This window comes from Heterodontus francisci, chromosome 13 (genome assembly GCF_036365525.1).
Source record: "Heterodontus francisci isolate sHetFra1 chromosome 13, sHetFra1.hap1, whole genome shotgun sequence".
In the NCBI taxonomy this organism is placed as follows: domain Eukaryota; kingdom Metazoa; phylum Chordata; class Chondrichthyes; order Heterodontiformes; family Heterodontidae; genus Heterodontus; species Heterodontus francisci.
The window spans coordinates 89,013,322-89,035,721 of record NC_090383.1 but is presented as its reverse complement, the minus strand read 5'-3'; the positions used below and the strand labels follow the sequence as shown (position 1 = coordinate 89,035,721).

The 22,400-nt window shown below is 45.0% G+C and overlaps 1 protein-coding gene across 1 annotated transcript in view; it reads left to right on the top strand.

Moving 5' to 3' along the window:
• The window catches only part of haao (3-hydroxyanthranilate 3,4-dioxygenase), a 42,279-nt gene extending 26,649 nt beyond the window's left edge, over window positions 1-15,630 (top strand). Inside the window, exons 6-10 of the mRNA XM_068045159.1 lie at window positions 4,918-4,961; window positions 8,029-8,177; window positions 8,336-8,401; window positions 11,096-11,178; window positions 12,698-15,630. Coding sequence (XP_067901260.1) covers window positions 4,918-4,961; window positions 8,029-8,177; window positions 8,336-8,401; window positions 11,096-11,178; window positions 12,698-12,779 — 424 coding nt within the window. The 3' untranslated portion in view covers window positions 12,780-15,630. The remainder of the gene's footprint in view (window positions 1-4,917; window positions 4,962-8,028; window positions 8,178-8,335; window positions 8,402-11,095; window positions 11,179-12,697) is intronic.
• The last annotated feature ends 6,770 nt before the right edge of the window (window positions 15,631-22,400 follow it).

The window sequence follows — 22,400 nt, the reverse complement described above, 5'->3', positions numbered from 1 at the left end:
GTGTGTACAATCTACAAGATGCACTGCAAAAACTTGCCAAGGCTACTTCAACAGCACCTCCCAAACCCACAGTCTCTCCTACCTAGAAAGATAAGGGCATCAGGTGCATGGGAACACCACCACCTCTAAGTTCCCCTCCAAGTTACACACCATGCTGACTTGGAAATATATCGCTGTTCCTTCAGCATCGCTGGATCAAAATCCTGGAACCCCCTCCCCATCAGCATCAGGTGTATCTTCACTATGTAGACTACAGCAGTTCAAGAACCAATATCTTCTCAAGGGCAATTAGGGATGGGCGACAAATGTTGGCCTTCCCAGCTTCACCCATATTCTATGAATGAATAAAAAAACAATAAAACTCCCTAAGGGTGCACTTACACTACAAATTTAGCACTAGTGTGAGGCTGTTTCAACTTCTCACCAACACAAGGCAGAATAAGTCATCCAAAACTGACTCCAGAGCAAAGTGGTGTTAGACTTCATCTATACAGAAAATCACTACTTAGTTCCAATGTCAGGTTGTGTAGTGACATTGGATTCAGGCTGTATTTACACTATAATTGCTCTGTTAGTGTGAAGTGCAACAGTTTCACACTGACCTTGTAGTTCAATTGTTGCACAAAGCACCCTCAGAACTCTGAGCAAGGTTTCAATAGATGGCTTTCACTATCCTGATAGATGCTGCAACATCTCTGCCATCTGAGCATTCGCTGGCTCACTGGACATATGACAGCTTTCACAATCTCTCATATTTGAGACTCCTGTCAAATACTGGAGAGTTGATCAGTCAATACAACTCCAATGTAATACACTGAACTCTGGCCCTGAGATTGTATCTGGTCCTAAAGTTGAAACTTGTTGTAGAAGTATAGTGTAACCTTTCTCCTTTTGTCAAAAATATAATTCCAGTAAATAAAAAGCTTTCAAAAAATAACACATTGAACAACTTCTCCTTCAACTCCACTCACTTCCTTCAAGTAAAAGGTGTTGCTATGGGTACCTGCATGGGTCCTAGTTATACCTGTCTTTTTGTGGGATATGTCGAAATTCCTTGTTCCAGCCCTACTCAGGTCCCCTCTCCCAACTCCTTTTCCGGTATATAGATGACTATATCAGTGCCGTTTCCTGCTCCGCCCCGAAATTGAAAACTTTATCAACTTTGCTTCCAATTTCCACCCTTCTCTCACCTTTACATGGTCCATCTCCGACACATCCCTTCCCTTCCTCGACTTCTCTGTCTCCATCTCTGGGGATAGGCTGTCCATTAATATTCACTATAAGCCCACCGACTCCCACAGCTACCTTGACTACACTTCTTCACACCCTGGAGTCCTGTAAGATCTCCATTCCATTCTCCCAGTTTCTCCATCTCCGATGCATCTGCTCTAATGATGCAACCTTCCACAACAGCACATGATATGTCTTCCTTTTTCCTCAACCGAGGATTCTCCCTCACTGTGGTTGACAGGGCTTTCAAACATGTCCGGCCCCCATTTCTGACCTCACCCCTTCCCCCTCCCTCCCAGAGCCGCGACAGGGTTCCCCTTGTCCTCACTTTCCACCCCATCAGCCTTCACATCCAAAGGATCATCCTCTGCCCTTTCCGCCACCTCCAATGTGATGCCACCACCAAACACATCTTCCCCTCCCCTCCCCTGTCAGCATTTCAAAGGAATCGTTCCCTCTGCGACACCCTGGTCCACTCCTCCATTAATCCTGATACCTCATGCTCTTCCCACGGCACCTTCCCATGCAATCGCAGGAGGTGTAATACCTGACCTTTTACCTCCCTTATCCTCACTATCCAAGGCCCCAAACACTCCTTTCAGGTGAAGCAGCGATTTACTTGTACTCCTTTCAATTTAGTATACTATATTTGCTGCTCACAATGTGGTCTCCTCTACATTGGGAAGACCAAATGTAGATTGGGTGACCGCATTGCGGAACACCTCTGTTCAGTCCGAAAGCATGACCCGAGCTTCTGGTTGTCAACATTTCTGTCTTTGGCCTGCTGTAGTGTTCCAATGAACATCAACGCAAGTTCGAGGAGCAGAACCTGACCTTTCGATTAGACACTCTACAGACTTGCGGACTGAACATTGAGTTCAATAACTTCAGAGCATGACTGGCCTTTTTTTAAATTTTATTTTTTCACCATGTGCCTGCTTTTCATGCAGTCAGAGCTGCTCATTATTCTGCTATTAACACTCTCTCTGGACTAATGCTTTTTCTTTCACCACAAGCATTAACACATTCTTTGCCTTTGTCCCAGGACAGCTTTGTTATTTAATCTCTCCTGCCCTCTGCCCTATCAAACACCTTCCCCTTTGTTCTCTCCCCCACCCCTCCCACTCACTTGCTTAAAACCTAACTCTTGTCTAACCTTTGCCAGTTCTGATGGAAGGTCACAGACCTGAAACCTTAACTTTGCTTCTCTCTCCACTGATGCTGTCGGACCTGCTGAGTAATTCCAGCACTTTTTGTTTTATTTCAAAAAATAATGAATGCCCTGACAGAGTACTTTAACTTTGCAGATTAATTAGTATCTGAACTCTAGCATTAACAGCACAAATAAATACACATCAGTTCCTTGTAAACAGCTTTGAGATTCAGAGTGAAACTGTTTTATTCCTAAAATGGACTCTTCATTGAGCTTTTCTCTATTATGTCTTTTGGCGTTACCTCCATTACCTCCATTACAGTTGTTGATATTACCCCATGTACAATTGCCTATTTTCCTTTTGAATTTCAAGTAATGTTTTATTTTATTCATTCATGGGATGTGGGTGTCGCTGGCCAGGTCAGCATTTATTGCCCATCCCTAATTGCCCTTGAGAAGGTGGTGGTGAGCTGCCTTCTTGAACCGCTGCAGTCCATTTGGGGTAGGTATATCCACAATGCTGTTAGGAAGGGAGTTCCAGGATTTTGACCCAGCGACAGTGAAGGAATGGTGATATAGTTCCAAGTCAGGATGGTGTGTGACTTGGACGGGAACTTGCAGGTGGTGGTGTTCCCATGCATTTTCTGCCCTTGTCCTTCTAGTTGGTAGAGGTTGCGGGTTTGGAAGGTGCTATCTAAGGAGCCTTGGTGCATTGCTGCTGTGCATCTTGTAGATGGTACACACTGCTGCCACTGTGCGTCGGTGGTGAAGGGAGTGAATGTTTGTAGATGGGGTGCTAATCAAGCGGGCTGATTTGTCCTGGATGGTGTCGAGCTTCTTGAGTGTTGTTGGAGCTGCACCCATCCAGGCAAGTGGAGAGTATTCCATCACACTCCTGACTTGTGCCTTGTAGATGGTGGACAGGAGGTGAGTTACTCACCTCAGGATTCCTAGCCTCTGACCTGCTCTTGTAGCCACGGTATTTATATGGCTACTCCAGTTCAGTTTCTGGTCAATGCTAGCCCCTAGGATGTTTATAGTGGGGGAATTCAGCGATGGTAATGCTGTTGAATGTCAAGGGGAGATGGTTAGTTTCTCTCTTGTTGGAGATGGCACTTGTGTGGCGCGAATGTTACTTGCCACTTATCAGCCCAAGCCTGGATATTGTCCAGGTCTTGCTGCATTTCTACACGGACTGCTTCAGTATCTGAGGAGTCATGAATGGTGCTGAACATTGTGCAATCATCAGCGAACATCCCCACTTCTGACCCGATGATTGAAGGAAGGTCATTGATGAAGCAGCTGAAGATGGTTGGGCCTAGGACACTATCCTGAGGAATTCCTGCAGTGATGTCCTGGAGTTCAGGTGATTGACCTCCAACAACCACAACCATCTTCCTTTGTGCTAGGTATGACTCCAGCCAGCGGAGGGTTTTCCCCCGATTCCCATTGACCTCAGTTTTGCTAGGGCTCCTTGATGCCATACATGGTCCAATGCTGCCTTGATGTCAAGGGCAGTCACTCTCACCTCACCTCTTGAGTTCAGCTCTTTTGTCCATGTTTGAACCAAGGCTGTAATGAGGTCAGGAGCTGAGTGGCCCTGGCGGAACCCAAACTGAGCGTCACTGAGCTGGTTATTGCTAAGCATGTGCCGCTTGATGGCACTGTTGATGACACCTTCCATCACTTTACTGATGATTGAGAGTAGGCTGATGAGGCGGTAATTGATCAGGTTGGACTTGTCCTGCCTTTTGTGTACAGGACATACCTGGGCAATTTTCCACATTGCCGGGTAGATGCCAGTGTTGTAGCTATACTGGAACAGCTTGGCTAGGGGAGCGGCAAGTTCTGGAGCACAGGTCTTCAGTACTATTGCCGGAATATTGTCAGGACCCAAAACATTTGCAGTATCCAGTGCCTTCAGTCGTTTCTTGATATCATGCGGAGTGAATCGAATTGGCTGAAGTCTGGCATCTGTAATGCTGGGGACTTCAGGAGGAGGCCAAGATGGATCATCAACTTGGCACTTCTGGCTGAAGATTGTTGCAAATGCTTCAGCCTTATCTTTCACACTGATGTGCTGGGCTCCCCCATCATTGAGGATGAGGTTATTTGTGGAGCCACCTCCTCCAGTTAATTGTTTAATTGTCCACCACCATTCACGGCTGGATGTGGCAGGACTGCAGAGCTTAGATCTGATCCATTGGTTATGGGATCGCAAGGCTCTGTCTATCGCATGCTGCTTACGCAGTTTGGCACGCAGATAGTCCTGTGTTGTAGCTTCACCAGGTTGACACCTCATTTTGAGGTATGCCTGTAATATTACAGTAGTGTGCCTGTAATTGCTGAGTAATATATTTCATTAGAATTACATCATAGTTACAGCACAGAAACAGGCCATTCAGCCCAACAGGTACTGTCTGCCAGTGTTGGTTCACCACATGGTACATCTTCCACCTTACTTCATCTTGTCCTCATCAGCATAGTCAATACTGCTGCAAATTAGTTGAAAATATCTGCCCTTCATCTTTCAGATTTTTCAGCTCTGAAGAATATAAAATGGGGAAACCTAATCCAGGTACAACAAGTATCCAAATAATTCAAATCTATGCTGTTGATAATATTTGACTTTTACATTTTTTAATCTGAATTTTTATCTGAAAGTTTATGCTCAGCACTCTAATGCCATTAATGGAGAATACAACAGCCTCCCTAATTGTCACATTTAGCAACACCACTAAACACTCCTGGGTCAAGATGTGGAGTGAAAGCTCTCTGTCACAACATTATATAAAGAACAAAGAACAGTACAGCACAGGAACAGGCCATTCGGCCCTCCAAGCCTGCGCTGATCTTGATGCCTGCCTAAACTAAAAGCTTCCGCACTTCCGGGGACCGTATCCCTCTATTCCCATCCTATTCATGACTATCCACTCTGTCCTTGCCACTCATAACTTAGTAAACCTCTATCATGTCGCTCTTCCACCTCCGTCGTTCCAGTGAAAACAATCCGAGTTTATCCAACCTCTCCTCATAGCTAATGCCCTCCAGACCAGGCAACCTCTTCTGTACCCTCTTTAAAGCGTCCACGTCCTTCTGGTAGTGTGGCAACCAGAATTGCACGCAATATTCTAAGTGTGGCCTAACTAAAGTGCTGTACAGCTGCAGCATGACTAGCCAATTTTTATACTGTATACCCCGACCGATGAAGGCAAGCATGCCGTATGCCTTCTTGACTACCTTATCTACCTGCGTTGCCACTTTCAGTGACCTGTGGACCTGTACACCCAGGTCTCTCTGCCTGTCAATACTCCTAAGGGTTCTGCCACTTACTGTATACCTCCCACCTGCATTAGACCTTCCAAAATGCATTACTTCACATTTGTTCGGATTAAACCCCATCTGCCATTTCTCCGCCCAAGTCTCCAACCGATCTATATCCTGCTGTATCCTCTCACAATCCTCATCACTATCCACAACTCCACCAACCTTTGTGTCGTCTGCAAACTTACTAATCAGACCAGCTACATTTTCCTCCAAATCATTTATATATACTACAAACAGCAAAGGTCCCAGCACTGATCCCTGCAGAACACCACTAGTCACATCCTTCCATTCAGAAAAGCACCCTTCCACTGCTACCCTCTGTCTTCTATGACCGAGCCAGTTCTGTATCCATCTTGCCAGCTCACCTCTGATCCCGTGTGACTTCACCTTTTGAACCAGTCTGCCATGAGGGACCTTGTCAAAGGCTTTATTGAAGTCCATACAGATAACATCCACTGCCCGCCCTTCACCAATCATCTTCGTCACTTCCTCAAAAAACTCAATCAAATTAGTGAGACACGACCTGCCCTTCACAAAACCATGCTGCCTCTCGCTAATAAGTTCATTTGTTTCCAAATGGGAGTAAATCCTGTCCCGAAGAATCCTCTCTAATAATTTCCCTGCCACTGACGTAAGGCTCACCAGCCTATAATTTCCTGGATTATCCTTGCTACCCTTCTTAAACAAAGGAACAACATTGGCTATTCTCCAGTCCTCTGGGACCTCACCTGTAGCCAATGAGGATGCAAAGAGTTCTATCAAGGCCCCAGCAATTTCTTCCCTAGCCTCCCTCAGTATTCTGGGGTAGATCTCATCAGGCCCTGGGGACTTATCTACCTTAATGCTTTGCAAGACACCCAACACCTCCTCCTTTTTGATAATGAGATGACTGAGACTATCTACACTCCCTTCCCTAGGCTCATCATCCACCAAGTCCTTCTCTTTGGTGAATACTGATGCAAATACTCATTTAGTACCTCGCCCATTTCCTCTGGCTCCACACATAGATTCCCTTCTCTGTCCTTGAGTGGGCCAACCCTTTCCCTAGTTACCCTCTTGCTCTTTATATACGTATAAAAAGCCTTGGGATTTTCCTTAATCCTGTTTGCCAATGACTTTTCATGACCCCTTTTAGCCCTCCTGACTCCTTGCTTAAGTTCCTTCCTACTGTCTTTATATTCCTCAAGGGATTCGTCTGTTCCTAGCCTTCCAGCCCTTACGAATGCTTCCTTTTTCTTTTTGACTAGGCTCACAATATCCCGCGTTATCCAAGGTTCCCAAAACTTGCCAAACTTATCCTTCTTCCTCACAGGAACATGCCGGTCCTGGATTCTAATCAACTGACGTTTGAAAGACTCCCACATGTCAGATGTTGATTTACCCTCAAACAGCCGCCCCCAATCTAAATTCTTCAGTTCCTGCCTAATATTGTTATAATTATCCTTCCCCCAATTTAGCACCTTCACTACTCTTATCCTTATCCACAAGTACCTTAAAACTTATGGAATTATGCTCCCCTACTGAAAATTCGACCACCTGGCCAGGCTCATTCCCCAATACCAGGTCCAGTATGGCCCCATCCCTAGTTGGACTATCTACATATTGTTTCAAGAAGCCCTCCTGGATACTCCTTACAAATTCTGCCCCACCCAAGCCCCTAGCACTAAGTGAGTCCCAGTCAATATAGGGGAAGTTAAAATCACCCACCACTACAACGCTGTTACCTTTACATCGTTCCAAAATCTGTCTACATATCTGCTCCTCTACCTCCCGCTGGCTGTTGGGAGGCCTGTAGAAAACCCCCAACATCGTGACTGCACCCTTCCTATTCCTGAGCTCCACCCATATTGCCTCGCTGCATGACCCCTCTGAGGTGTCCTCCCGCAATACAGCTGTGATATTCTCCTTAACCACTAATGCAACTCCCCCACTCCTTTTACATCCTCCTCTATCCCGCCTGAAGCTTCTAAATCCCGGAACATTTAGCTGCCAGTCCTGTCCTTCCCTCAACCAAGTCTCTGTAATAGCAACAACATCATAGTTCCAAGTACTAATCCAAGCTCTAAGTTCATCTGCCTTACCTGTTATACTTCCCGCATTGAAACAAGTGCACTTCAGACCACCAGTCCCGCTGTGCTCAGCAACATCTCCCTGCCTGCTCTTCCTCTTAGTCTTACTGGCCTTATTTACTAGTTCCCCCTCATTTATTTCACTTGCTGTCCTACTGCTCTGGTTATAGTTACGTGATATTTAACTGTTGTCTGAGACATTGGAATGAACAACATTAACCTTGATTTTATGGCCTGCTTGATTCACAGACAAATTACAGAGACAAATTCCATTTCGTATAAATACTGTCAGTACTGTTATGGAGCCATTTTCACTGCAAGACTGGTTCCACCAGCACAGTCAGCATATTAAAGTGAAGCAGATTGTGGACATGTTTGGTGACCAATTTGAAACCAAGGTAAAAGAATTAGTTTGATTCTGTTGCAACTTGGTTGAGCTTGGTTCCAATAAACACATATCTGTCTTTGGAATTTAAAGTAATAACATGTTTTATTCATATTATCCTTCAGTGTATGCTTGTTAACTGTGTAGTGCCTGTTTGTGTTGTTCTGACAGACGGCAGTCTATGCAACTGGAGAGAGCGAGGGAAAGGAGAGTGTAGACACCTGGATATGGCAGCTGGTGAGAGATTTTAATATTTATCCTGTAATATTTTGCTGACACTCTGACGCATGAATCAGATCTAGCTTTTAGTTCTCCCATATGTTTTTAATATAAGGTTTAATTTTTCCTCATAGTTGACGGATAAAATAATGCAGAGGTACTTATCACTAAAAAAATGTATTTTTGTCCAGATGGCAATGGTATAAACAGTTCAAAAATTGCTGGCATCACATGGTCCAGACTGAACAAAATTGCTGTTGTGTAGGCCATGACTTTCTAAAGTTAAGGCTCATGTCTCCATCAGCCCTGCACACACAGCACAGAGCATAGGGATGGGAAAATTGGGCGAGCAGGCCTTAGGCATATTTTTGCCCAATTCCTTACACCCACAATTTTCCATTTGGTATCATTTTGTGTGCTCCCGTGCACCTTTCAAGTCAAGTCCTCAGAAAAGACCTGGAATGTTTAAATAAATATCTGGCATAACTTGCCAAGTTTTGCCCTTGAGATTATGATTTTTTTGCCGTCAGAGAACAGTTTGAATAGGGTGAAGGAAAGCTCCATGGGCAATGGAGCTGTTTTAAAGACAAACAGACTTTGCATTTGTTTTTTCTTCTATGTTTACAGTCAATTTTACACACTATTTTAGTCTTTTCAATTTCTATAGTGTTCATTAATTATTTTTCAGATTTTTTTTAGGACGTGCAGTTTTTATTTACTCGTTGTAGTAAGTTTGTTTTAAAACATCCCAAATAAAATAATCCATTGTTGCCCATTATGTCACCTGAAAGGAGATTATATCAGGGATCTGTCGCCCTTCCTCCATTGATGTCTGGGGAAAACTAGGCCAGGCAAGGCAGAAAATTAAACACAGCTGCTTTCCTTCCATTTCCCCTTTCAATGGACTTTCCACTAATGGCCTACACTACATTGCTCATATCTGGCTGAGTATAGTGAAATGATATTCTTCTTTTTCTTTTGGGCCTCCTTATCTCGAGAGACAATGGATACGCGCCTGGAGGTGGTCAGTGGTTTGTGAAGCAGCGCCTGGAGTGGCTATAAAGGCCAATTCTGGAGTGACAGGCTCTTCCACAGGTGCTGCAGAGAAATTTGTTTGTTGGGGCTGTTGCACAGTTGGCTCTCCCCTTGCGCCTCTGTCTTTTTTCCTGCCAACTACTAAGTCTCTTCGACTCGCCACAATTTAGCCCTGTCTTTATGGCTGCCCGCCAGCTCTGGCGAATGCTGGCAACTGACTCCCACGACTTGTGATCAATGTCACACGATTTCATGTCGCGTTTGCAGACGTCTTTATAACGGAGACATGGACGGCCGGTGGGTCTGATACCAGTGGCGAGCTCGCTGTACAATGTGTCTTTGGGGATCCTGCCATCTTCCATGCGGCTCACATGGCCAAGCCATCTCAAGCGCCGCTGACTCAGTAGTGTGTATAAGCTGGGGATGTTGGCCGCTTCAAGGACTTCTGTGTTGGAGATATAGTCCTGCCACCTGATGCCAAGTATTCTCCGAAGGCAGCGAAGATGGAATGAATTGAGACGTCGCTCTTGGCTGGCATACGTTGTCCAGGCCTCGCTGCCGTAGAGCAAGGTACTGAGGACACAGGCCTGATACACTCGGACTTTTGTGTTCCGTGTCAGTGCGCCATTTTCCCACACTCTCTTGGCCAGTCTGAACATAGCAGTGGAAGCCTTACCCATGCGCTTGTTGATTTCTGCATCTAGAGACAGGTTACTGAAATGATATTCACATGATTGATATACATCATCCAATGCATTTCACATCATTTGTTCCATCACAATAGAAGGAATGGGGTTTGTAAAAGAGCTAATGTGTAAAGCTTGTGTGTGATGAGGGTTACAAGGAAGTGGTCAAATGTTCTTTTATCAGTGATCAGGACAAATGGAGTAGAAAGACCAAGAGAAATGGTATGATCGAGAGGGTGGCTATGGAGTTGGGTAGGAGAGTTTAAATGGAGGGCCAATTTGAGGGAGAACAGAAGCGGAGGCAAGGTGAACTGAGATGGAGATTGTGATCACTGAGGATGAGGAGTTGTTGAGTGCAGAGGCTGAGGGAGGGTATCTCAGTGAGAGACTCTGTGTGAGGCTTGGGAGGTGGTAAACAATAAGGATTTTAAAGGAGGTGAGGAGATTCAACATGCTAAGTGCTTGAAGGAGGAGAAGGTGCCGGATGAGTAGGGGAAGGGACCAAGTTATGACATGGTGATGAGTGTCACTCCACCGATGCAAAGGTTTACATGGTGGTCGGAAATTTAAGCTAATGAAAAATACTGTAATATTAAAATATATTGTGTCCTGGATATGTGTCTCTGAAGTCTGCTCGCACGCCTACTACATTCACTGTAATATTGTGGTCTGTAATTCTCACTTTGACCATCTGAGGGCCCTCTTGTTCTACAGTCTCATGAATTTTTAGGCGGCCTGTTTCTTCAGCAACTCCAGTCGTGAAGAATTTGCTTGAGTAAATTGGAGTGATTTCATGCCGTTCCCAATCACTTCACTGCATTTTGTGTACAGTTGCTTAATTTAGCAGAGATTGAATTAGGAGACCAGAACCTCACACACCCACAAGTGCCACCTGGGTATTCAATATCTAGGGCAGATCACAACCAAGCACAGTCCTGACCTCAGCCCATAACTACTTCAAGACTTTTTATCAATGTGTCCTCTTTTTCAGGAGGGTGCATCGGTTATAGTGATGGATGGCAAAACTACTAACCTGACTGCAGGAGACAGCCTTCTCATCCCATTAAAGACTAAGTAAGTGTATAAGCTGAAGACAAAAATAAAAGCAAAATACTGCGGATGCTGGAAATCTGAAATAAAAACAAGAAATGCTGGAACCACTCAGCAGGTCTGGCAGCATCTGTGGAAAGAGAAGCAGAGTTAACGTTTCGGGTCAGTGACCCTTCATCGGAACTCCCGATGAAGGGTCACTGACCCGAAACGTTAACTCTGCTTCTCTTTCCACAGATGCTGCCAGACTTGCTGAGTGGTTCCAGCATTTCTTGTTTTTATATTATATAAGCTGAAGACAACTGACTCTGTAATATCAATAGATTCACACTAGCACCTCGGGATGAAATGATCCCTCTCAACTGGACTGCTACTGGTTCTATTATGACCTGCACCTTCCTATTTACAAGATCAAACTATAACATTATATTTTTAGAGTAACACTGAGTACAATAGAAACAATGGCTGGAATTTACCAGTGCTTTGGAGATGGGCTGGGAGGTGGGAAGACCTGGTAAAATAACAGCAGAAGGCATTGAGAGAGGCCATTGCCCGTGGGGAGCTTGCCAGTTAAACCCTGATGGCCTCCCAGCAGGTTCCTGGGGTGTTGGGGGACGTCTTTTTGGCCATTCCATGGCCAAGGAGGGGTCTCCCTGGCGGCAGTGGCCACGTGGTTATGTTGCTGAGGCTGCAATACTGCTGGCCCTCTGATTGGACCTGCAGCTCTGGGAGGCAGACTGCCGCCCTACTTTGGATAGCAGTCCCTGCGACGACCTCTTAATTGGCTGCCGCCAGTAAAATGGTGCCCAGGGTCCCACCACCCACTGGCAAGGGGTCAGGTCCCACTTTTTGTCCCAGCGGCAGGACTTCAGCCCTGGTAGCAAACTTCAGCCCAATGTTTACAATGACAAAAGTAAGATTTTTTTCTGGTTTTAATAGAAAGGACCAAGTGAGGTTGCTACTAGTCCAGTTTTGAACTTATACTCCAGGTTTTGAGAGAGCTCACCGGAATTATTTTTACATTAGCAGTGAATTGCAAGAGATTTGAACTGATGCTACTCATATGAATCACACTAGACCATTTCCCCCCATCATCACTACCTCAGTTTTCTTCTCTCCTCTCCTCTCCTCTCCTCGTGCATGAGTCTGCAGTCACCATTCCCTCTCTACTATCTGTCCCAAATGGATTTTATTCATGTGAGCCCAAATAGTGAATGTTAGCAGGTTATTCTGTTGTAGTTGGGGGGGGCACAACACAACTGAGGCCAATCCTGTTCTGCTCCGAAGACCACACTTTCCAGCTGGGATCAATGAATAATGATCAGGCCTGATTATTCTTCTCTCTCACTTGCTTGCCCAAGGGTATTCAGGTTAACAACAGCACTTGACTATCACCTTGACTGAGGACAGTTAACTCAAAATGGAACAGAAATCAAACCCTGCAAGTTCCTGCTCCAGAAATAAAAACAATCTTACATATCACTACTGAAATAAAGAATGCATATTCATTAAGCTGAAGCTTACTATCCTTTCTTTATACAAGGTACATTTGGAAAAGGGCTGAAGGAACTATTGCGCTTTGCATCATACTGGATCCGGCACTCAAGAAATCCTATGATAAATAGTCCTGAAGAGACAGAGTTTTCTTCATCCATTTCATTTCTATGTATATGTAATAGTTTCAATAATTTGAAGTGAATCCTCAGCATTTAGTATCAATGCAATTTTTTGAACTTTGGACAAGTGAATCACTTGTCAACATAATGATCATCTTCTCAATGTTTCAAATGCTGAATATATGCATAGGAGAGGAAAAGAAAGCAATAAGCATTGATCAGGAGTTGAATCTCAGGAATATTTCAGCGATACAAGAGCTGAATCAATTTTCACTAGAATATGATATATATTGATCCGATGATTTCCGGGCAATTATTGTTTTGATGTAATAAAATATTAGTAATCCGTCAGTGTGTGCGGCATCATACAAAGAACAGTACAGCACAGGAACACGCCATTCGGCCCTCCAAGCCTGCGCCGATCTTGATGCCTGCCGAAACTAACACCTTCTGCACTTCCGGGGCCCATATCCCTCTATTCCCTTCCTATTCATATATTTGTCAAGATGTCTCTTAAATGTCGCTATCGTATCTGCTTCCACCACCTCCCCTGGCAGCAAGTTCCAGGCACTCACCACCCTCTGTGTAAAAATCTTGCCTCGCACATCCCCTCTAAACTTTGCCCCTTGCACCTTAAACCTATGTCCCCTAGTAACTGACTCTTCCACCCTGGGAAAAAGCTTCTGACTATCCACTCTGTCCATGCCGCTCATAACTTTGTAAACCTCTATCATGTCGCCCCTCCACCTCCGTCGTTCCAGTGAAAACAATCCGAGTTTTTCCAACCTCTCCTCATAGCTAATGCCCTCCAGACCAGGCAACATCCTGGTAAACCTCCTCTGTTACCTCTCCAAAGCCTCCACGTCCTTCTGGTAGTGTGGCGACCAGAATTGCACGCAATATTCTAAGTGTGGCCTAACTAAGGTTCTGTACAGCTGCAGCATGACTAGCCAATTTTTATACTGTATGCCCCGACCGATGAAGGCAAGCATGCCGTATGCCTTCATGACTACCTTATCCACCTGCATTGCCACTTTCAGTGATCAGTCGACCTGTACGCCCAGATCTCTCTGCCTGTCAATACTCCTAAGGGTTCTGCCATTTACTGTATACCTCCCACCTGCATTAGACCTTCCAAAATGCATTACTTCACATTTGTCCAGATTAAACTCCATCTGCCCTTTCTCCGCCCAAGTCTCCAACCGATCTATATCCTGCTGTATCCTCTGATAATCCTCATCATTATCCGTAACTCCACCAACCTTTGTGTCGTCCGCAAACTTACTAATCAGACCAGCTACATTTTCCTCCAAATCATTTATATATACTACAAACAGCAAAGGTCCCAACACTGATCCCTGCGGAACACCACTAGTCACAACCCTCCATTCAGAAAAACATCCATCCACTGTTACCCTCTGTCTTCTGTGACTGAGCCAGTTCTGTATCCATCTTGCCAGCTCCCCTCTGATCCCGTGTGACTTCACCTTTTGCACCTGTCTGCTATGCGGGACCTTGTCAAAGGCTTTACTAAAGTCCATATGGACAACATCCACCGCCCTTCCTTCATCAATCATCTTCGTCACTTCCTCAAAAAACTCAATCAAATTAGTGAGACATGACCTCCCCTTCACAAAACCATGCTGTCTCTCGCTAATAAGTTTGTTTGTTTCCAAATGGGAGTAAATCCTGTCCCAAAGAACCCTCTCTAATAGTTTCCCTACCACTGACGTAAGGCTCACCAGCCTATAATTTCCTGGATTATCCTTACCACCCTTCTTAAACAAAGGAACAACATTGGCTATTCTCCAGTCCTCTGGGACCTCACCTGTAGCCAATGAGGATGCAAAGATTTCTGTCAAGGCCCCAGCAATTTCTTCCCTTGCCTCCCTCAGTATTCTGGGGTAGATCCCATTAGGCCCTGGGGAATTATCTACCTTAATGCTTTGCAAGACACCCAACACCTCCTCCTTTTTGATAATGAGATGACTGAGACTATCTGCACTCCCTTCCCTCGGCTCATCATCCACCAAAGCCTTCTCCTTGGTGAATACTGATGCAAAGTACTCATTTAGCACCTCACCCATTTCCTCTGGCTCCACGCATAGATTCCCATCTCTGTCCTTGAGTGGGCCAACCCTTTCCCTGGTTACCCTCTTGCTCTTTATATATGTATAAAAGGCCTTGGGATTTTCTTTAATCCTGTTTGCCAATGACTTTTCATGACCCCTTTTAGCCCTTCTAACTCATGTCATCTGTTCAAAAAAAATTCCAGTGATTGTATAATAATCAAATACATTATTATTACTCATTTTACAATACTCGATCTACTGTGCAAATGGGGAGTCAAGACACAACTGTAGGTTTCGGCGGATGTAGAATTGGAATGCGGGGGAGTTAATTGAACAGGAAATGCTGATGCCCATTTTAAATGCTGTCCATATTTTTATAAATCATTTGTTTTTATATTATTTATATCTAAATAGCAAAACTTATGGGAATTTGGGGAACAGACCAAGGTGTTGGAAGTGTAAAACTGAGGTAATCCCATGCCTCCAGCAGCAGGAAAGTATAATTACAGCATGCCATTTATACGGGCAGTTTCCATTATAAATGTGGACATAAGAATTTAGTGTGGAAAAAGTTGTCATGAAAGTGTGGCATAAACATAACAGCAAAATGTTTTTTTTACACCTGCAGGAAATCCCAAAGTGCTTCTCAGACATGAATTATTTGAAATATAGTCACTGTTGATATGTAAGCAAATGTGGCAGTCAATCTGTGCACAGCAAGATCCCAAAATAGCAATGTGATAATAACCGAAAGTTCACAGATATTAAATAATTTGTCTTATAATTCCTCCCGTGCTTTCTGCCTGTTTAGAGGTACATTGTTCAGACCAAAATTAATATAAATTATAATAGCTTTGAGAGAGAAGTAATAAAGTAGATCTGACCTACTGTTATTGAATAAGCAGACTGTCCCATTTGGGGGTTTACGGGGAGAACCATTATACCAAAACTTGATATCAAATTAACACTTTTTACAGCAAACATTTCTGCAACAATACTTATTAGTTGTTGAAATTCAGACCTTAATATGTAGAACATTCCCCTTTGCTCAAATGATGGTACAGTCCTTCTAGATTTTCCCCCTTTTTAGTTAACAATTCCTGTGCTATTCTTGATTCTGTGTTCTCTCTCTGAGATGTAGATATAAATAAAAGAGATAATGAACCTCAAACTCACTTAGCAGATAAAATAAACAAATAGTGCAAATTTTTAAATGCAATACATAATTTATTTGCGATACATAACATGGGGAAGACTAAAACCAGTTTTTGGATCTCACTACAAACTTCATTCCCTTACAGTCAACTCCATCCTACTCCCTGGGCACTGTCTGAGATTGAACATGACATTTGCAACCCTGGGGCTGGATTTTCCATGCGTTCTAATGGTGAGTACAGGTGCAGGCATGGATTGAATATCATGTTCTCAGAAGGTGTGTCAGGATCCCGCTGCCTCCAATTAATTGGTTATTGAGCTTGTTGAGCTCATTAAAAGTCTTGTCAGGAGCAGTTTGTGATTTTCAATAGGAGGGCACGGGGAAAACACAATGCCTGGAACACAGCAGGTTGCAGCTATCATGAATACTGCAGGGGGCCATGAAGGTTATTGGAAAGGCTGTTGAACATATTTTAGAAGGGCAGAATAAAGCTCAGCTGCTCACACAGTGCACAGACTCGCCATCACTGAAGCTGAAAGACTTGCATTTGTCAGTGGTGAGTGGTGGGAATCTGGAGAGAAACGAGGCCGTTGGCATCACTTGGGGTTGGCAGGGGTAGGCCTGGTGAACGAACCAACGCCAGCTGAGGGAGTTGAGATGGGAACAGGCTACTCTGACATTGGACAGACATTGGGGAGGTGGTGGGGGGAGAGGGGGATGATGTTGGCAATGCTGCAAGGGGAAGAAGGTACTATCCAAGACATAGGGTGTACTGCCCAGAGCCAACTACCTTCAAATGACAAAGTGCCAGTGCCTTAGGAGGCTGTACCTATCCAGGTAGATGGTCTTGGACATTTGTGCTCTGATGACCTGAGGCCTCGTGCCCCGCATGTCAGTCCCTTCGCTGCAGCTCTCAAGGTCTCCGTGCCGTTGAATTTTTATACATCCTGGACATTCCAGGGATAGCTGGCATTTCGGAGTCGGCAGCTCATCAGGCCTTCAGGCAGGTCACGGATGTCCTATTCAGGAGGGCGGGGCGGGGGGGAGGCTACATCCATTTTGAAATGGATGGGCCAGCACAGGCACATAGGCAAGGATGGATTCCTGGAGGTCCGGGGGCATTGACTGACTCACATTGCCATCAAGGCAATGATAGACCAGCCATCCAAATTCCTGACCAGAAAGGGCTACCACCCATTGAATGTCCAGCTGGTCTGTAATCACATGAAGTGAATCTTGCAGGTCTGCACCCGGTTCCCAGGCAGCTGACATAATTGCTTTATCCTTCGAGAGTTCCAGGTGCCGCACCTCTTCAGGCCCACATTCAAATCCGTGGGTGGCTGCTGGGTTTAAGGGTTATTTCCTGAGAAGGTGGCTGCTGAAGTCCATCTGCAACCGAGACACGAATAGAGAGAAGTGCTACAACCAGAGCAATCTCCTAACATAAAGCTGCATTGAATAGACCATTGGCACCTTGAAGATGCACTTCCATTGCCTTGACTGGTTGGGTGGTGCCCTCCAGTACGAGCCAGCCAGAGTGATATGTATCATGGTCATCTGCTGCACCCTGCACAACATGACAATACAAAGAGGTCTGGAGCTGGATGGGGAGGAGGATCTGAAACGCCACTCTCGGAGGAGGATGAAGGGATTGCTCCAGAGGTGGTCAGCACCCAGACATTGGAGGAAGACAACCAATGCCATCCCAGATTTTAGGGCAAACAGCAGGTTGGCATGGCCACTCATGGCCATGGAGAATGAGGTTTCCACCGCCAACCTTCTCCAATATCATAGAGCAAGAAAATACAGTTATCCCAGGTCCCCCCTGCATCTTCCCCCCCCCCCCCCCCCCCCACCTAGACGCTATTCCCCTTTTGACATGAAGCATCAACAACACACATTTCAGATTGATAACATAAACAATTGATATTAAAACGGAAAGAAAACAGCAGACAAATGTAGAAAACAGCACCCTGGTGACCATTAAGTAAAAGTAACGGCATGACACCTTTCTTTCCCTATCACTTCCATGGGGTTCTCCCCTTGTGGCAGAGGATGAGGTGGAGGCAGCCTGCTCCCTAGTCACTTCCTCCAGCTGAGATGCCTGTGGTTTCCATCCTCGTCTTGGAGGTGCCCGTGGGGGATCCTCCACAAGTGCTGTGCCTGTGTCATTGCAGGGGCAGCCTCTGTCATAGGACCTTGGCACAGATGGTTCCTGAGTCAGAGGGAGCGAAAGGGGCGAGCAGCTGAAGGTTGAAGCCAATGCCCCCTGAGGGATGGCCCCCTCATCTGCCTCTTTGTCTGCCTCAGCCTTTTCCTGGCGCTCTTGGATGCTGGATGAGGCCACTGACTGGGGCACAACTGGCATCCATTCCACTCTACGCCATTAGTGACACTAAACAATCCATATCACAGAGACTCTCAATCTTTCTGTGCATATCAGCACACCGCTCATGCATCCGTTCAGAATGGTGCTGCATATGGCTCTTTAAGCAGTTGCCCAATCTTTCAATGGAGGAGCTCATGTGCTCGAAACCCTGAGTCATGACGGAGCAAATACACTGCCGGACTCTCCAGTATCTGCCCAAGGCTCCTCAAGACCTCAGGGAACTCCGACAAGCAGGAATTTATCTGCATCTGATTCTCAACAAGACCCTCCTTGTTTGAGACACCCGAAAGCCAGCATCATCAGCCAGCAGAGCTGTGTCTGTCCTACGTCCTCCAAGACTCTGCCTCACGCTCCTCCTTCTGCTCATGTGTGATGTGAGGTTCACCCAATGCTCCCTGTTCTCAGCTAGTTTGTGGCCTGACCAAAGTGAGTGTGTCTGCGCTGGTGGAAGATGCTGAGGAATGTTGTGACTGTGCTGGCTTCGTTAGCTCCCCCGCCACCGAGAAGGATGGCGACATTTGTCCTTCGGCACTGCACTCCCCCTCAGCCATGGCCCTGTGGGAGACACAAGAGGGTGGTTACGAGAACTTGTCCTACTCACCCTGTGTCCCCAGAATAACCAGCCCATAAAACACATCAGTCGAAGAGCCAAAGCGTGCATTGGACAGGAGTTTCCTCCATGTCCTCTACCCCAAGACAGAGCTAACAAATAACCCTTCTGATCTCAACCTCACATCTCCCCATCACCCACGGACTAGCGCGTCAGCACCCTGGCAATATCCAGCACTATCTTCTCCATTGATGTGAGCCTCGGGCACACCAATGCCCATTTTGGCCAATTCGCAGACATGGTGCGCTCTTTCTTCCTGCAGGATGAGGAGAGAAAGATTCATGAATAGGATGTCCTCCTTCACCTATTCTAGCATGACATTCATGTGACCTGATTCACGCCTCAGTGGTGCCCCCTTCTGAATATCGCCCATATGTGAGGTTGGCTGCTGTCTCAGTTATGCAGCTGGCCACCCGATCTGACAATGTTAGGGAGACCTATGGACATTCAGTTCAGTTCGTCTGCATGCTGCTGTATACAGAGCAGGTCACTTGTTATCCAGTGCTGCTTGCCACTCACCTTTCCAGACTTTATGAGGTCACTGAATCACCCTTGGATGCCTGCCCATTCCATCTCTTCCAGAAGTCCCCTGCTGCTCCATTTCTTCAGCGAGGGGAAAGCCAACCATGGCTGATGCTCGCTTTTTCAGAGGGCCCTTGTTTACCGAGTCCTGTCTCCATGCTGGTCCTGACACTGCTAATTGGGCGCTACTCTCTTTCCCCAGCCAATTACTGCTTTTGAATTTGAAAATAGCGCCTTGTCATCCGATTTGATCCTAAGATGCGCATCCGACACCATATCCGCACCATTATTGAAGCAGTTTACAACCCCCCTCCATAATATCGCCCACCTCTGCCCAACCTCACCTCATTTGCTGCTGAAACCTTGGTTACCTCTAGACTTGACTATTCCAATGCTCTTCCACTCTCCATAAACTTCAGCTCATCCAAAATTCTGCTGCCTGCATCCTAAGTTGCACCAAGTCCTTATCTCTCATCATCCCATGCTCCAATGTCTTGATTTTAAAATTCACTTCCTTGTTTTCAAGTTTCTCCATGGCCTCATCCTTCTCTATCTCTGTAACCTTCTCCAGTCCTCCGAGATCCCTGCATTCCTCCAATTCTGGTCTATTGCACATTCCCAATTTTAATCACTCTACCATTGATGACCATGTCTTCAGCTACCAAGGCTCTAACCTCTGGAATTCCCTCCCTAAATCTCTCTGCCACACTAGCTCCTTTAAGACACTCCTTAAAATCTACTTTTTTGACCAAGCTTTTGATCACCTATCCTAATATTACAAGAACTACATTACACAGAAACAGGCCATTCAGCCCCAGCTGGTCTGTGTTGGTGTCCATACACCACACGAGTCTCCTCTATCTCCTTTAATGGATCAGTGTCAAATTTTGTTTGATAATGCTCCTGTGAAATGCCTTGGAACATTTTACTATAGGAAAGGCACTTTATAAATGAAAGTTGTTGTTATAAAAGGTGAAACTAGAAGAAAGAAAATCACCTAAAGGAGTATAGGAGAAGATAAAGCCTTGCAATAAACTTGGAAAAGCTATCATTTTGTATTTATTAAAGAAGCAGGAAAACAAGGAGAAACCAAGTAGCAGGTTTTTACTGAAATGAATTTTATAGAATATCCATTATACAGATTGGAGAATTCTCTGTATTGAAACTATCCCTCTAAGCATTGTGTGTCCTTTAAAAACATTTATGAATGAAAGAAATGTTTTAAAAGCTTGCAACATTAATGTTTAGCTTCCCTCTGAATGTGCACTCCCTGATTATATTGTGTTTATGGACTAAAAACATTCCAGGAATCAGGAACAGTTTGTTCAGAGTCTTTAGTGTTCCAGTAGCTGGCTGGATTTAAATACAGAGCAGCTCTGATGTCCTGTCTTGAACCACTGGCTGCGTAAGCAACCTAATATATATGTTGTGTCCTTTTGATCTTCAGGAACAACAAATTAATATTGTTACAGCAATTTCAGTCACAGCTTTGTTGAGATTAGTCATATTACCATGGGAAGAATGGTAAGTCAGAGGGAGAATCATCCAGGGCTCTCTCACACACTCTTAATCAGTTTTAGAGTAACATTAGTATTTGCTAATAGAATTGGATACATACTCAAAAAGGAAACATTTGCAGGGACTATGGGAAGAGGGCTTGGGACTAATTGCATAGCTCTTTTTAAAGAGCCAGCACAGGCACGATGGGCTGACTGGCCTCCTTCTGTGCTGTATAATATTATGTCTTCCCACAGTTGGGCCTATGGAGATGTAAACAGAAGACAAACATGCTTTAAAAAATGGGAGGAACAGAGAGAGCAAGATGGCAGATGGATTTGTACTGCAACTTCAGAAAAGCTCCCCGAATTGACCATAGAGAAAATGTGAGAATAAGAAATACTGTAATGTTGTTTCTACAGCTTGTGGAAAGTTACCAAGAAGTCATTTGTGCACAACATAATGAAATCACTGAAAAAGAAAACTGATAAGGATATGTCAGTGGAGACCTTAAGACAGTACATCACTGACAAAGAGAATTGATAAGGGTATGTAAGTACAGACCTTGGGACAGTACATCACTTAAAAATTGTGCTTAGGCAGATAACAGAGAAACAGCAAGAGTTAGAACAACGGATGTAGTGAATAAGAAACTGCCCCACTAAGATAAAGGCTGACAGCTGCAAGTTAAAACACATAATGGAGAGCCAAATAAGGTAAAACAAAAACAAGAGTTAGGGGCTAGAAAGTTAGAGTAGGGGGAGAAGTAAACAGAGGAGGAGACTGTAGCAACCATAGGATAGGTTAGTGTCATAATATGTTATAACCAATAATGTAAAATAAAGGCGTGGACAAATGGATTTGTATTGTATAAACATGAACTGAATATGTTGATCGGTGTGCCTGCTTGTAGGACACCCGATCTTGCAAGACCGTTAAATAAACTTACTTCTTCAGAGTTTGACTTGGTGTAAATTATTATCAAGTGGGCTACGTTTCTCACAAAAAGACAGCTGATTCTTTCTGAAGGACACCTTCTATGGGCGGCACAGTGGTTAGCACCGCAGGCTCACAGCTCTAGCGACCCGTGTTCAGTTCTGGGTGCTGCCTGTGCGGAGTTTGCAAGTTCTCCCTGTGTCTGCGTGGGTTTCTGCCGGGTGCTCCGGTTTCCTCCCACAGTTGATAGGTAAATTGGCCATTGTAAATTGCCCCTAGTGTAGGTAGATGGTAGGAGAATGGTGGGGATGTGGTAAAGAATATGGGGTTAATGTAGGATTAGTATAAATGGGTGGCTGTTGGTTGGCACAGACTCGGTGGGCTGAAGGGCCTGTTTCAGTGCTGTATCTCTGAATAAAAATAAATAAAGAAAGTGTGGCTGTTCCAG